Source organism: Littorina saxatilis, linkage group LG16 (assembly GCF_037325665.1).
Source record: "Littorina saxatilis isolate snail1 linkage group LG16, US_GU_Lsax_2.0, whole genome shotgun sequence".
NCBI classification, from domain to species: Eukaryota; Metazoa; Mollusca; class Gastropoda; order Littorinimorpha; family Littorinidae; genus Littorina; species Littorina saxatilis.
Genome location: NC_090260.1, coordinates 2441697 through 2457104, shown reverse-complemented (window position 1 = coordinate 2457104; position 15408 = coordinate 2441697). Strand labels below are relative to the sequence as shown.

The 15408-nt window shown below is 48.0% G+C and overlaps 1 protein-coding gene across 1 annotated transcript in view; it reads left to right on the top strand.

Moving 5' to 3' along the window:
• The window catches only part of LOC138950206 (uncharacterized), a 596636-nt gene that overhangs the window by 546150 nt on the left and 35078 nt on the right, over positions 1 to 15408 (top strand). The window contains exon 6 of the mRNA XM_070321954.1: positions 176 to 258. Coding sequence (XP_070178055.1) covers positions 176 to 258 — 83 coding nt within the window. The remainder of the gene's footprint in view (positions 1 to 175; positions 259 to 15408) is intronic.

Sequence of the window (15408 nt, the reverse complement as noted above, 5' to 3'; positions counted from 1 at the left end):
TTGCTTTGATTATGAGTCTGTGTGTGTGTGTGTGTGTGTGTGTGTGTGTGTGTGTGTGTGTGTGTGTGTGTGTGTTTGTGTGTGTGTGTGTGTGTGTGTTTGTGTGTGTGTGTGTTTGTGTGTGTGTGTGTGTGTGTGTGTGTGTGTGTGTGTGTGTTCAAATATCACGTGGCAGGAATAACCGGGGGAGCGAAACACCAGGCAGAAGACAGGACTGACCCCAGCACGTGCCAACAGTCCGGTCTGAGTGACGCAGAGGTAGGTGACAGCTTTGGTCAGTGGAGTTCTCTTCGCTCAATCACCGTGCTCTGCACAAAGGTGTCGTTCATAATGCAAAGAAAATGAAAACCTTCAACCCAGATAGTATAAACATCGTAATGTCTCATGCGCTGGTCTGTTTCACGACCCACAAGTTTGATCCAACTAACACTTCAGTTGAGAAGGTGAGGGATCAGGTGGGGGTGGGAGAAGTAACACACAGCTGTGATGATGAGAGGGACGGGGGTAGTGGTGTGAGACGGAGGGGGAACACACAGCTGTGATGATGAGAGGGATGGGGTAGTGGTGTGAGACGGAGGAGTAAAACACAGCTGTGATGATGAGAGGGATGGGGTAGTGGTGTGAGACGGAGGGGGAACACACAGCTGTGATGATGAGAGGGATGGGGTAGTGGTGTGAGACGGAGGGGGAACACACAGCTGGGATGATGAGAGGGATGGGGTAGTGGTGTGAGACGGAGGAGTAAAACACAGCTGTAATGATGAGAGGGATGGGGTAGTGGTGTAAGACAGAGGAGTAAAACACAGCTGTGATGATGAGAGGGATGGGGTAGTGGTGTGAGACGGAGGAGTAAAATACAGCTGTGATGATAAGAGGGATGGGGGTAGTGGTGTGAGACGGAGGAGTAAAACACAGCTGTTATTTTGAGAGGGATGCGGTAGTGGTTTGAGACGGAGGAGTAAAACACAGCTGTGATGATGAAATTGATGGGGTAGTGGTGTGAGATGGAGGAGTAAAACACACAGCTGTGATAATGAGAGTGATAGGGTATTGGTGTGAGACGAAGGAGTAAAACACAGCTGTGATGATGAGAGGGATGGGGTAGTGGTGTGAGACGGAGGAGTAAAACACAGCTGTGGTGATGAGAAGGATGGGGTAGTGGTGTGAGACGGAGGAGTAAAACACAGCTGTGATATCAAGAGGGATGGGGTAGGGGTGTGAGACGGAGGAGTAAAACACAGCTGTGATGATGAGACGGATGGGGTAGTGGTGTGAGACGGAGGAGTAAAACACAGCTGTGATGATGAGACGGATGGGGTAGTGGTGTGAGACGGAGGAGTAAAACACAGCTGTGATGATGAGAGGGATGGGGGTAGGGGTGTGAGACGGAGGAGTAAAACACACCTGTGATGATGAGAGGGATGGGGTGGTGGTGTGAGACGGAGGAGTAAAACACAGCTGTGATGATGAGAGGGATTGGGGTAGTGGTGTGTGACGGAGGAGTAAAACACAGCTGTAATGATGAGAGGGATGGGGTAGTGGTATGAGACGGAGGAGTAAAACACAGCTGTAATGATGAGAGAAATGGGGTAGGGGTGTGGGACGGAGGAGTAAAACACAGCTGTGATGATGAGAGGGATGGGGGTATGGGAGTGAGACGGAGGAGTAAAACACACCTGTGATGATGAGAGGGATGGGGGTAGTGGTGTGAGACGGAGGATAAAACACACCTGTTGTGCTTGCCCTTGAGTAGCTGTAAGATTCTGTGATGGCTTATATAAATTCTGGAGGATGTAATTTTGGTGCTATAAAGAACCGACGCGCTCACAAAACAAAACGAACACTAGAATTGGAAAATTAATTAAAGTTTATTGTGAATATGGTCATACTTGTCGATGTCATAGTAATTCGGAATCAGCTCATAATATCAATATATAAAAGGCTAAACATAAATCTATGGAGAGGCTAAGTAACCTATATCGGAGCGTGGCGGAAAAACTAATCTAAGTTTAGAAAGTGAATTAAAGCTAAAATGTGAAGTAGAAAGGACTAGTTTGAGTGAGAGTGCAGAACAGTAGAGTGTGAAGCGTGGAGCATGGAGCGAGAAGCGCGGAGCGGTGAGCGAGAAGCGCGGAGCGGTGGAAACTGATAGAAAAGAAAAAACTAAACTTAGAATTCGAAACATCAAACTAAACATCAAAGGTGTCCTAAAAACATAAACATCAAAGGTGTCCTAAAAACATAAACATCAAAGATGGACGACAAAATGGCGGCCGAAACAAGATGGCGGCAAATAAATAAAAAATCACCAAGACAAAAATATGTTAGAAAAACCCTACATAGAATAAACGTAGGACACAGAAACGGAAAGAAGACAAAGAAACGGACAGAAGACACAGAGACGGAAAGAAGACAAAGAAACGGACAGAAGACACAGAGACGGAAAGAAGACACAGAAACGGACAGAAGACAAAGATTCAAAACTAAAATTACACGAATTCGGTAAATAAAGAAACATAGTCAGAAATGGATACTCGCCTTTGACAGCATCAATAATCTAAAACAGACTCAAGGCGAGCAACTGAACCTGAACTACAAAATAACTTAAAAACAAAACTGGAGGCTGGCAGAAAACACTGGGCCCCGGAACAGAGCAAAAAAATCTATCTATCCTAAAACATCTTGTTCCGTGAACGGCTTCCCAGTAAGTGACGACCAATACAGGCTATCCACCACAGAGGTGAACTAAAAATACTGCGCGTTACTACAATATTACTGTTGCAAAACATGCGTCCCGTGCTCTCCGGGGAAAAACTCCATAGGCTGTCCAGCGTGAGCCATACAGGCACATGAAATTAATATCAGAAAAACGCCGGCCACACTACCTTGTTTATAAATTAGTTCGTTACAATATTTAACGTCATTAAAACAAAACAAAGTTCGTACCAGGACGCTCATACTTAAAAAAGAAAACTAGAGGATAAAGAGCGAGCTAGACCCGCACGCGAACCTACAGAGGTGGCTGCAAAATGGGAACAAATAGGGACACAAGTAAGATAAGATAATAAAAGTGAAAGAACAAAAAGGGGAAGCCACCACCACGGAAAGTCGCATGCGAGTCAAGCTAGAAGCAAGACTAAAAAACACAAGCAAAACAAAAAGAATCTAGATACACAGAAGGCTCCTTAGCAGGGGCATTCACATTCCCCCCTCGAAGACATCTTAGTCTTTACAAAAGTCGACATAAAAAATCAACAAAAATCATCGAATACATGCGTGGTTCAAAAACAAAATCCGAAACATTACAGAATCCTTTTGGCATTATCCAAAACGTAGCTGTTCGAAACGCACTCTCATACGTGGTTCAAAATACAAAAATCCGAAACATTACAGAATCCTTTTGGCATTATCCAAAACGTAGCTGTTCGAAACGCACTCTCTATGAGTCTCAATCTAAAAAATCACACGTGTTCTTTCAACAAATGTAACATCATATTTCGTCGGTCCGTCACTGTCAACATATCGTGTCAACATTTTTCTTACACCTTTACATAACCCGCAACTCAGTATGAAAGACTGTAGTCGCAACCTACAAAAGAATACAAATGAAAAACATCTTCAGTCTTCTTAATCATAAGCACAGGCATCCGCACGCGGGAAGGACTAAAACAAAACCGATTCATTAAGCGCTTGCCTCTGTCAAGAGCTTTCGTTCCAAAATGCGGAACCAAAAACATATATACAAAATGGAGAGAAACCAACAAAGTCACAAAAAATATTTGCATTAAGACGAAACTTTCTCCCCAAATCTAAACAGCGCCACCTGTCAAAAAAGGCGAACGGATTACGTCAGACCAAAACATGCACAAACGGTCTGTCGAAACAGTAAAGTTCACTGGAAAAGTCATTGGGTGTCCGGGTCTGCCTTCACCAGCACGGTCAGCTTAGAGATGGGGCGCCAGTAGTAGAAAGTGGAATGGCTCGTCTTCGAGGTGACCTTGACAGTCTTGAGCTTGCAGGTTCTCACGAGTCCATCGTCGCTGGGGCGAACCTCCGTCACGAGTCCAAGAGGCCAATCTGCTCTGCATACGGCTTCGTCACGTAGCACGACGACATCTCCGACAGCAACGTTACGTTGGGGAAGAAGCCACTTTCTTCTTCGTCGTTGTCTTCTTCGTTGTGGTCTTCTTCGTACTGGTCTTCTTCGTACTGGTCTTCTTCGTCGTTGTCTTCTTCGTTGTGGTCTTCTTCGTAGTGGTCTTCTTCGTAGTGGTCTGCTCAAAATCCTTTCCATGGCATGGAGGGGGTCGGAGATGCTGGGTTCGGCGAGTGTCGTGCGATATACGGAAGCGACTGATTCACCTTCGTACTCGCTGGGACAATACTGTTCTGTTAGAGACACGTGCATCACGTCATGGACAGACTGTTTTGGCGACACTTGTCCCAGTATCGTCCAACCCAACGGTGTGAGAACGGCGTATGGGTCTCCCTTGATGACTCTCTCTGGCATGAATAGCTCTGCATGATCGTAGCCAATCAACAACCCGGGAGTGCAGCCTTCGAGCAACGGGGGAATCTCGCTGGCAATATGACTCAAATGCTTGATGTTACGAGCGGTCTCTGATGTTGGTATGTTCTCAGTGTCATTGGTGAGATGGTCCGTCGTGTAGAGCGTTTTCAGGTTGTGGGAAACATTGGAGTTGAGGGCCTTGACACACAATCCGGTCACTCTCTGACATTCGATATGAGTGTTCTGAGAAGTCATAGTGTTCAGCCTCAATGACGCTGGCTCAGAATGAGTGTTCAGCTTGTCACTCAAAGATTCAGTAACGAAGGAGATGCAAGACATGGTGTCAAGCAGCGCGTATGTCGTATGCTCTACCGTGGGATTCTCTTTCGTCGAAACTCTGACCGGAACAATCATGGTAGCTCTGACTGGTCTGTCTGACTTGTTGGTCGTCGCGAATGCTGATCCAGAGGCAGAAACACGGGCATCTTGACTGATACAGACAAACCTTGAAGAATCTGGCGGTCCCCGTGCATTCCGTTGCTGATTGGGAATCTTCTTCCTGTAGCTAGGCGCTCCATGCAGCATAGTGAGATGTGGGCCTTGGCACTTGTCGCATATCGCCCTGGTAGTGCAGTCTACACTTCTATGGTCAGTCTTTCTGGCACAGGAAAAGCACAAAGACGCTTCGTACATGAAGTGTTTCCTGTCCTCAACGGGAATCTCATCGAACCTCTGGCATCTGAGTAGAGGATGAGAAGAAGAGCTGGTCGGAAAACGAACGGTACAAAAGGGACAGACTTCGTCGCAGTTCGTATTCAGGACAGTTTTCGCGTGATGCTGACAAAGACATTTGTCACACTCTTGACATGCAGATGCAGTAGAACAATCCGTACTGTACGATGTTCTCTTGGGGACTGATGAACTGGCGGTCTGTGAGGTGGAAGAGGCGGCAGATTTGCTGGAGGAGAAAAGGGGCTCGCAAAGGATGTCTGCCTCTGTCTTGATGAAAGCTGACAACTCCTCAAAGGTAGGGTAGCGTTTCTTCTCGTTCTTGGTCTTGTTTACTTTCCGCACCCAGTTTCTCACCAACCAATCTGGAAGCTTGCTCATGAGTGTCTTGTGATAGGCTGGGTCTTCAAGATTCTGTAGCTGGCCTATCACTCGGCTCGCCACAAGGCATTGTCCAAGAAAGTCCGAGAAGGCGCGGAGGGCTTGTCCATCTTTGGGTTTGATTACCGGCCATGCATCTAGTTTCTCTCGGAAGGCTCTGGCAACGACGAAAGAACTGCCGAATCTTTCCTCCAGCGTCTGAAGGGCCTGCTGATAGGCCTGGGCATCCCTGATCAGAAAGAGTCCCTTGACCGCATCCTTCGCCGGACCGTCCAAGTACTTCTCCAAGTAGAGGAGCTTTTCCTCTGCAGAAACGCCCTGCCGCTCAATCAAAAGAGTGAATGAGGACCTCCAGAGAGGGTACGTCAAAGGATCTCCTGAAAACGTAGTGGGCTCCTGCGTCGGTAACCTGTTGATCAGGAGAGCCTCAGCTAGAGTACGAGCTAGGGCAGAACCCTCGGAGAGCGCTGGCTGGCCTTGCATCTGAGGAAGGTATGCATCTTGCCCGTAGTAGACGTCTGAAGGGCTCGTGACCGGAGCCTCTTGAAAACCATGCTGTGTATAGTCAGTGTCAGGAGCAAAGCTAGCAGCGTGGTCATATTGCGGCGTTTGCATGGGAGGATGCATGACAGAAGGCCCATATGCAAAGCTTGGCACATAGGTCGGAGACTCTCGGGAGGTCATGGCAGGAAAAGGACCAGGGAAAGGCCCGGGAAAAGGTCTCGCTGATGGATTGAGGGATTTGTGAGGGAAACGGGAAGGCGCGTAGATCTGGCGAGGACGATCTTCGTGGCTTGGAATCTCAGCTTTGACAAACTGAGGCCGAAAGGAGGTCGCGAATTGGCCTCCGACTCTTGTCGTCATCGTGGTGGCTGTAGTCATCGTCGTAGTGGTAGGAGCCGTGGCTGTGACCGCTGCTGGAAGTGGGTGAAAAGCGGAGACAGGTTGAGCAAGGGTCCTGGAGATGCCTCGAAGAGTGTCGCGGATATCCTCGGCGGCCGACTGGAGATGCGAAGGGGCATAAGCCCTGACCTCCGTGGGCTGCTGAAGTGGCGGGAGTCCAGGCTTGGCTGCCGCAGGCTGATGTTGCCCAGAGACGAGGGTGTTGGTTCCCGGCTGGTGACGCGGGCGGGCGTAGGTGTCGGCTGTCGCAGGCTTATATGTATCTTGTGTATGCTGTGTGTGCCTATCGTACCCTACCGCCACATCTCCTATGCTCTCTATGTGTGTACCTACATGCAGGGTGCTGTGAGTACCTAGGTACCTATCAATGGGGCTGTCACGAGGTAGTTGGGGCATGAATCTTTCTCTAGCCCTTTGCTGGTCTTCTATGTCAGTTTTAATGATCTTAAAAACTTCATGCTCTTCTTGCATCTTGCCTTCTCTCTCCACCCTCTCTAGTGCAGTCTTAACTTCCTTTTCCTTTTTCTTCAAAGCTAACCTTTCATCTTGAGCTTCTCTCTCTAAACGAGCACACTCTCTTTCCAACTCAACCTTCTTCTCAGCAGCCAAAGCTATGGTCCTAGAAGCCTTCTCTTCTAAAAGCAAAAGAGTCTCTTCTTGTCTGGCCCTTTCATCTGCGACCATTTGCTGGGACCTAAATCTCGCTGCGCTAACCGCCAAAGAAGCATCTAGAGAAACCTCTCTAGCACCTCCAGAAGCGACTGTGGAAGTCAAGTCCGAGCTGGAGGCGTACGGGTCTAACTTGGGAAAGAGACTGCGGTATTGTTCGTTGAGCGTCTCCGTTTGCATGTGCATATCGCTCAGATCCTCTTCTATAGCTACATCACTTTCAGCCACTTGACAAAGCCTCGAGTTCGCTACATTCAGCTCGTTTAGGCGCTCACAGAGGAGAATCTTATGAACTTTAAGGACTCTCCTTTTGTCTGGTGTTTCCCTAAAAGCTGTGCACAACTCGCTGATCGTATTCTTATGAGCTCGGCTTATGGCCCAGTACTTGTCTGACAGTTCCCTAACCTCAGCATTAAGTCTAGCCCTAACAATGGCGGGGCCTCTTTCTTCTCTACTTCGTTGAGCGAGATGCTCTGCACTTGCAGCCTGTTGGGAGGGCTCAGTTCCTAAACCTTCCTGTGTAGGAGAATGTTCAGCTTGAGGGGGAATGTTATCTGAATTCAAAGTGTCTTGGGTCTGAGAGGGTTCAACTAGAGGCTCGCTCTGAGCGCCATCACGGTCGCCTTCATTCTTACGACTATCAGTGTCCGAAGCAAAATGTTCATCCCTCTCTACCTTCAAAGTGTAAGGGGATAGCTCGGCACTCTCATGAGAAGGTAATTTCTCATCCATACTTTAAGTCAAGTGAAAACGTAGAGGTTAACAAAGACTTGCGAAATATAGAGAAACAAAATTCAAAACGGCACACCTCGGGTCACTCACTAGAGGGGAAGAAAATACGAAGTACGAAGTGTGCAATGCTATGGTCAACAAACCTAAAATAATGCCTAAGTTGCTCTGCTCTGGGCCCGACAAAAATAAATTAAAATATTGTTCGCTAGATACGAAACACAGTTCCTTTAAGACAAAAGGTTCATGATCTCTTCACAAGATTCGTAAGGATAAGAAGTTCAAAAGTCAGTGGCCCTAATCACAGGCCTACAAAAGTTCATAAAGTTCTTTCTCGAAAACAATCCAAAATGTTCCAAAAAATATCAAAGTTTCCACTGTGCTTGCCCTTGAGTAGCTGTAAGATTCTGTGATGGCTTATATAAATTCTGGAGGATGTAATTTTGGTGCTATAAAGAACCGACGCGCTCACAAAACAAAACGAACACTAGAATTGGAAAATTAATTAAAGTTTATTGTGAATATGGTCATACTTGTCGATGTCATAGTAATTCGGAATCAGCTCATAATATCAATATATAAAAGGCTAAACATAAATCTATGGAGAGGCTAAGTAACCTATATCGGAGCGTGGCGGAAAAACTAATCTAAGTTTAGAAAGTGAATTAAAGCTAAAATGTGAAGTAGAAAGGACTAGTTTGAGTGAGAGTGCAGAACAGTAGAGTGTGAAGCGTGGAGCATGGAGCGAGAAGCGCGGAGCGGTGAGCGAGAAGCGCGGAGCGGTGGAAACTGATAGAAAAGAAAAAACTAAACTTAGAATTCGAAACATCAAACTAAACATCAAAGGTGTCCTAAAAACATAAACATCAAAGGTGTCCTAAAAACATAAACATCAAAGATGGACGACAAAATGGCGGCCGAAACAAGATGGCGGCAAATAAATAAAAAATCACCAAGACAAAAATATGTTAGAAAAACCCTACATAGAATAAACGTAGGACACAGAAACGGAAAGAAGACAAAGAAACGGACAGAAGACACAGAGACGGAAAGAAGACAAAGAAACGGACAGAAGACACAGAGACGGAAAGAAGACAAAGAAACGGAAAGAAGACACAGAAACGGACAGAAGACAAAGATTCAAAACTAAAATTACACGAATTCGGTAAATAAAGAAACATAGTCAGAAATGGATACTCGCCTTTGACAGCATCAATAATCTAAAACAGACTCAAGGCGAGCAACTGAACCTGAACTACAAAATAACTTAAAACAAAACTGAAGGCTGGCAGAAAACACTGGGCCCCGGAACAGAGCAAAAAAATCTATCTATCCTAAAACATCTTGTTCCGTGAACGGCTTCCCAGTAAGTGACGACCAATACAGGCTATCCACCACAGAGGTGAACTAAAAATACTGCGCGTTACTACAATATTACTGTTGCAAAACATGCGTCCCGTGCTCTCCGGGAAAAACTCCATAGGCTGTCCAGCGTGAGCCATACAGGCACATGAAATTAATATCAGAAAAACGCCGGCCACACTACCTTGTTTATAAATTAGTTCGTTACAATATTTAACGTCATTAAAACAAAACAAAGTTCGTACCAGGACGCTCATACTTAAAAAAGAAAACTAGAGGATAAAGAGCGAGCTAGACCCGCACGCGAACCTACAGAGGTGGCTGCAAAATGGGAACAAATAGGGGCAAAAGTAAGATAAGATAATAAAAGTGAAAGAACAAAAAGGGGAAGCCACCACCACGGAAAGTCGCATGCGAGTCAAGCTAGAAGCAAGACTAAAAAACACAAGCAAAACAAAAAGAATCTAGATACACAGAAGGCTCCTTAGCAGGGGCATTCACACCTGTGATTATAAGAGGGAAGGGATAGTGGTGTGAGACGGAGAAGTAAAACACAGCTGTAATGATGAGACGGATGGGGTAGTGGTGTGAGACGGATGAGTAAAACACAGCTGTGATGATGAGAGGGATGGGGTAGTGGTGTAAGACAGAGGAGTAAAACACAGCTGTGATGATGAGAGGGATGGGGGTAGTGGTGTGAGACGGAGGAGTAAAACACAGCTGTGATGATGAGAGGGATGGGATAGTGGTGTGAGACGGAGGAATAAAACACAGCTGTGATGATGAGAGGGATGGGGTAGTGGTGTGAGACGGAGGAGTAAAACACAGCTGTGATGATGAGAGGGATTGGGGTAGTGGTGTGTGACGGAGGAGTAAAACACAGCTGTGATGATGAGAGGGATGGGGTAGTGGTGTGATACGGAGGAGTAAAACACAGCTGTCATGATGAGAGGGATGGGGTAGTGGTGTGAGACGGAGGAGTAAAACACAGCTGTGATGATGAGAGGGATGGGGTAGTGGTGTGATACGGAGGAGGAAATTACAGCTGTGATGATGAGAGGGATGGGGTAGTAGTGTGAGACGGAGGGGGAACACACAGCTGTGATGATGAGAGGGATGGGGTAGTGGTGTGAGACGGAGGGGTAACACACAGCTGTGATGATGAGAAGGATGGGGGTAGAAGTGTGAGACGGAGGAGTAAAACAGCTGTGATGATGAGAGGGATGGGGTAGTGGTGTGAGACGGAGTAGTAAAATTCAGCTGTGATGATGAGAGGGATGGGGGTAGTGGTGTGAGACAGAGGAGTAAAACACAGCTGTGATGATGAGAGGGATGGGATAGTGGTGTGAGACGGAGGGGTAAAACACAGCTGTAATGATGAGAGGAATGGGATAGTGGTGTGAGATGGAGGAGTAAAACACAGCTGTGATGATGAGAGGGATGGGATAGTGGTGTGAGACGGAGAAGTAAAACACAGCTGTGATGATGAGAGGGATGGGGGTAGTGGTGTGAGACGGAGGAGTAAAACACACCTGTGATGATGAGAATGATGGGGTAGTAGTGTGAGACGGAGAGGTAAAACACAGTTGTGATGATGAGAGGCATTGGGTAGTGGTGTGAGACGGAGAGTAAAACACACCTGTAATGATGAGAGGGATGGGGTAGTGGTGTGAGACGGAGGAGTAAAACACAGCTGTGATGATGAAAAGGATGGGGGTATGGGAGTGAGACGGAGGAGTAAAACACAGCTGTGATGATGAGAGGGATGGGGGTAGTGGTGTGAGACGGATGATAAAACACACCTGTGATGATGAGAGGGATGGGGTAGTGGTGTAAGACGGAGAGTAAAACACAGCTGTGATGATGAGAGGGATGAGGTAGTGGTGTGAGACGGAGGAGTAAAACACAGCTGTGATGATGAGAGGGATGGGGTAGTGGTGTGAGACGGAGGAGTAAAACACAGCTGTGATGATGAGAGGGATGGGGGTAGGGGTGTGAGACGGAGGAGTAAAACACACCTGTGATGATGAGAGGGATGGGGTGGTGGTGTGAGACGGAGAGGTAAAACACAGCTGTGATGATGAGAGGGATGGGGGTAGTGGTGTGAGACGGAGGAGTAAAACACAGCCGTGATGATGAGAGGGATGGGGCAGTGGTGTGAGACGGATGAGTAAAACGCAGCTGTGATGATCAGAGGGATAGGGGTAATGGTATGAGACGGAGGAGTAAAACACAGCTGTGATGATGAGAGGGATGGGGTAGTGGTGTGAGACGGAGGAGTAAAACATAGCTGTGATGATGAGAGGGATGGGGTTGTGGTGTGAGACGGAGGAGTAAAACACAGCTGTGATGATGAGAGGGATGGGGAGGTGGTGTGAGATGGAGGGGGAACACACAGCTGTGATGATGAGAGGGATGGGATAGTGGTGTGAGACGGAGAAGTAAAACACAGCTGTGATGATGAGAGGGATGGGGTAGTGGTGTGAGACGGAGAAGTAAAACACAGCTGTGATTATGAGAGGAATGGGGTAGTGGTGTGAGACAGAGGAGTAAAACACAGCTGTGATGATGAGAGGGATGGGGTAGTGGTGTGAGACGGAGGAGTAAAATACAGCTGTGATGATGAGAGGGATGGGGGTAGTGGTGTGTGACGGAGGAGTAAAACACAGCTGTGATGATGAGAGGGATGGGGTAGTGGTGTGAGACGGAGGAGTAAAACACAGCTGTGATGATGAGAAGGATGGGGTAGTGGTGTGAGACGGAGGAGTAAAACACAGCTGTGATATCAAGAGGGATGGGGAAGGGGTGTGAGACGGAGGAGTAAAACACAGCTGTAATGATGAGAGTGATGGGGGTAGGAGTGTGGGACGGAGGAGTAAAACACAGCTGTGATGATGAGAGGGATGGGGGTATGGGAGTGAGACGGAGGAGTAAAACACAGCTGTGATGATGAGAGGGATGGGGGTAGTGGTGTGAGACGGAGGATAAAACACACCTGTGATGATGAGAGGGATGGGGGTAGTGGTGTGAGACGGAGGAGGAAAACACAGCTGTGATGATGAGAAGGATGGGGGTAGTGGTGTGAGACGGAGAGTAAAACACAGCTGTGATGATGAGACGGATGGGGTAGTGGTGTGAGACGGAGGAGTAAAACACAGCTGTGATGATGAGAGGGATGGGGGTAGGGGTGTGAGACGGAGGAGTAAAACACACCTGTGATGATGAGAGGGATGGGGTGGTGGTGTCTGACGTAGGAGTAAAACACAGCTGTGATGATGAGAGGGATGGGGGTAGTGGTGTGAGACGGAGGAGTAAAACACAGCTGTGATGATGAGAGGGATGGGGTAGTGGTGTGAGACGGAGGAGTAAAACACGGCTGTGATGATGAGAGGGATGGGGTAGTGGTGTGACACGGAGGAGTAAAACACAGCTGTGATGATGAGAGGGATGGTGGTAGTGGTGTGAGACGGATGAGTAAAACACAGCTGTGATGATGAGAGGAATGGGAGTAGTGGTGTGAGACGGAGGAGTAAAACACAGCTGTGATGATGAGAGCGATGGGGTAGTGGGGTGAGACGGAGGAGTAAAACACAGCTGTGATGATGAGAGGGATGGGGGTAGTGGTGTGAGACGGAGGAGTAAAACACAGCTGTAATGATAAGCGGGATGGGGTAGTGGTGTTTTAGACGGAGGAGTAAAACACAGCTGTGATGATGAGAGGAATGGGAGTAGTGGTGTGAGACGGAGGAGTAAAACACAGCTGTGATGATGAGAGGGATGGGGGTAGTGGTGTCAGACGGAGGAGTAAAACACAGCTGTGATGATAAGAGGGATGGGGTAGTGGTGTTTTAGACGGAGGAGTAAAACACAGCTGTGATGATGAGAGGGATGGGGTAGTGGTGTGAGACGGAGGAGTAAAACACAGCTGTGATGATGAAATTGATGGGGTAGTGGTGTGAGACGGAGGAGTAAAACACAGCTGTTATTTTGAGAGGGATGCGGTAGTGGTTTGAGACGGAGGAGTAAAACACAGCTGTGATGATTAGAGGGATAGGGTAATGGTGTGAGACGAAGGAGGAACACATAGCTGTTAAAATTAGAGGGGTGGGGTAGGGGTAGGAGACGGAGGAGTAAAATACACCTGTGATGATGAGAGGGATGGGGTAGGGGTGAGATATTGAGGTAAGGTAAATACACACCACCGTGATGATCAGAAGGGTGGGGGTGGTGATGCGAGACGGAAGAGGAAAACACAGCTGTGATGATGAAAGGGATGGAGATAGTGGTGTAAGACGGAGGAGGAAAACACAGCGGTGATGATGTTAGGGATGGGGGTGGTGGTGTGAGACGGAAGAATACAACACAGCTGTGATGATGAGAGGGATGGGGGTAGGGGTGTGAGACGGTAGATTACAACACAGCTGTGATGATGAGAGGCATGGGGGTAGGGAAGTGAGACGGAGGATTACAACACAGCAGTGATGATGAGAGGGATGGGGGTAGGGGTGTGAGACGAAGGAGTAAAACACACCTGTGATGATGAGAGGGATGGGGGTAGGGGTGTGAGACGGAGAAGTAAAACACAGCTGTGATGATGAGAGGGATGGGAGTAGGGGTGTGAGACGGAGGAGTTAAACACAGTTGTGATGATGAGAGGGATGGGGGTAGGGGTTGGAGACGGAAGAGGAAAACACAGTTGTGATGATGAGAGGGATGGGGTAGTGGTGTGAGACGTAGAGTAAAACACAGCTTTGATGATAAGAGGGATGGGGTAGTGGTGTGAGACGGAGAGTAAAACACAGCTGTGATGATGAGAGGGATGGGGTAGTGGTGTGAGACGGTGGAGTACAACACACCTGGGATGATGAGAGGGATGGGGTAGTGGTGTGAGACGGAGAGTAAAACACACCTGTGATGATGAGAGTGATGGGGTAGTGGTGTGAGACGGAGAGGTAAAACACAGCTGTGATGATGAGAGGGATGGGGTAGTGGTGTGCGAAACACAGCTGTAATGATGAGACAGATGGGGTAGTGGTGTGAGACGGAGGAGTAAAACATAGCTGTAATGATGAGACGGTTGGGGAAGTGGTGTGAGACGGAGGAGGAAAACACAGCTGTTATGATGAGACGGTTGGGGAAGTGGTGTGAGACGGAGGAGGAAAACACAGCTGTTATGATGAGACGGATGGGGTAGTGGTGTGGGACGGAGGAGTAAAACACAGTTGTGATGATGAGATGGATGGGGTAGGGGTGTGCGACGGAGGAGTAAAACACAGCTGGGATGTTGAGAGGGATGGGGTAGTGGTGTGAGACGGAGGAGTAAAACACAGCTGTGATAATGAGACGGATGGGGTAGTGGTGTAAGACGGAGGAGTAAAACACAGCTGTAATGATGAGACGGTTGGGGTAGTGGTGTGAGACGGCGGAGGAAAACACAGCTGTGATGATGAGACGGATGGGGTAGTGGTCTGAGACGGAGGAGTAAAACACAGTTGTGATGATGAGATGAATGGGGTAGTGGTGTGAGACGGAGGAGTAAAACACAGCTGTGATGATGAGAAGGATGGGGTAGTGGTGTGAGACGGAGGAGTAAAACACAGCTGTGGTGATGAGAGGGATGGGGTAGTGGTGTGAGACGGAGGAGTAAAACACAGCTGTGATATCAAGAGGGATGGGGTAGGGGTGTGAGACGGAGGAGTAAAACACAGCTGTAATGATGAGAGTGATGGGGTAGGGGTGTGGGACGGAGGAGTAAAACACAGCTGTGATGATGAGAGGGATGGGGGTAGTGGTGTGAGACGGAGGATAAAACACACCTGTGATGATGAGAGGGATGGGGTAGTGGTGTGAGACGGAGAGTAAAACACAGCTGTGATGATGAGACGGATGGGGTAGTGGTGTGAGACGGAGGAGTAAAACACAGCTGTGATGATGAGAGGGATGGGGGTAGGGGTGTGAGACGGAGGAGTAAAACACAGCTGTGATGATGAGAGGGATGGGGGTAGTGGTGTGAGACGGAGGAGTAAAACACAGCTGTGATGATGAGAGGGATTGGGGTAGTGGTGTGAGACGGAGGAACACAACACAGCTGTGATGATGAGAGGGATGGGGTAGTGGTGTGAGAC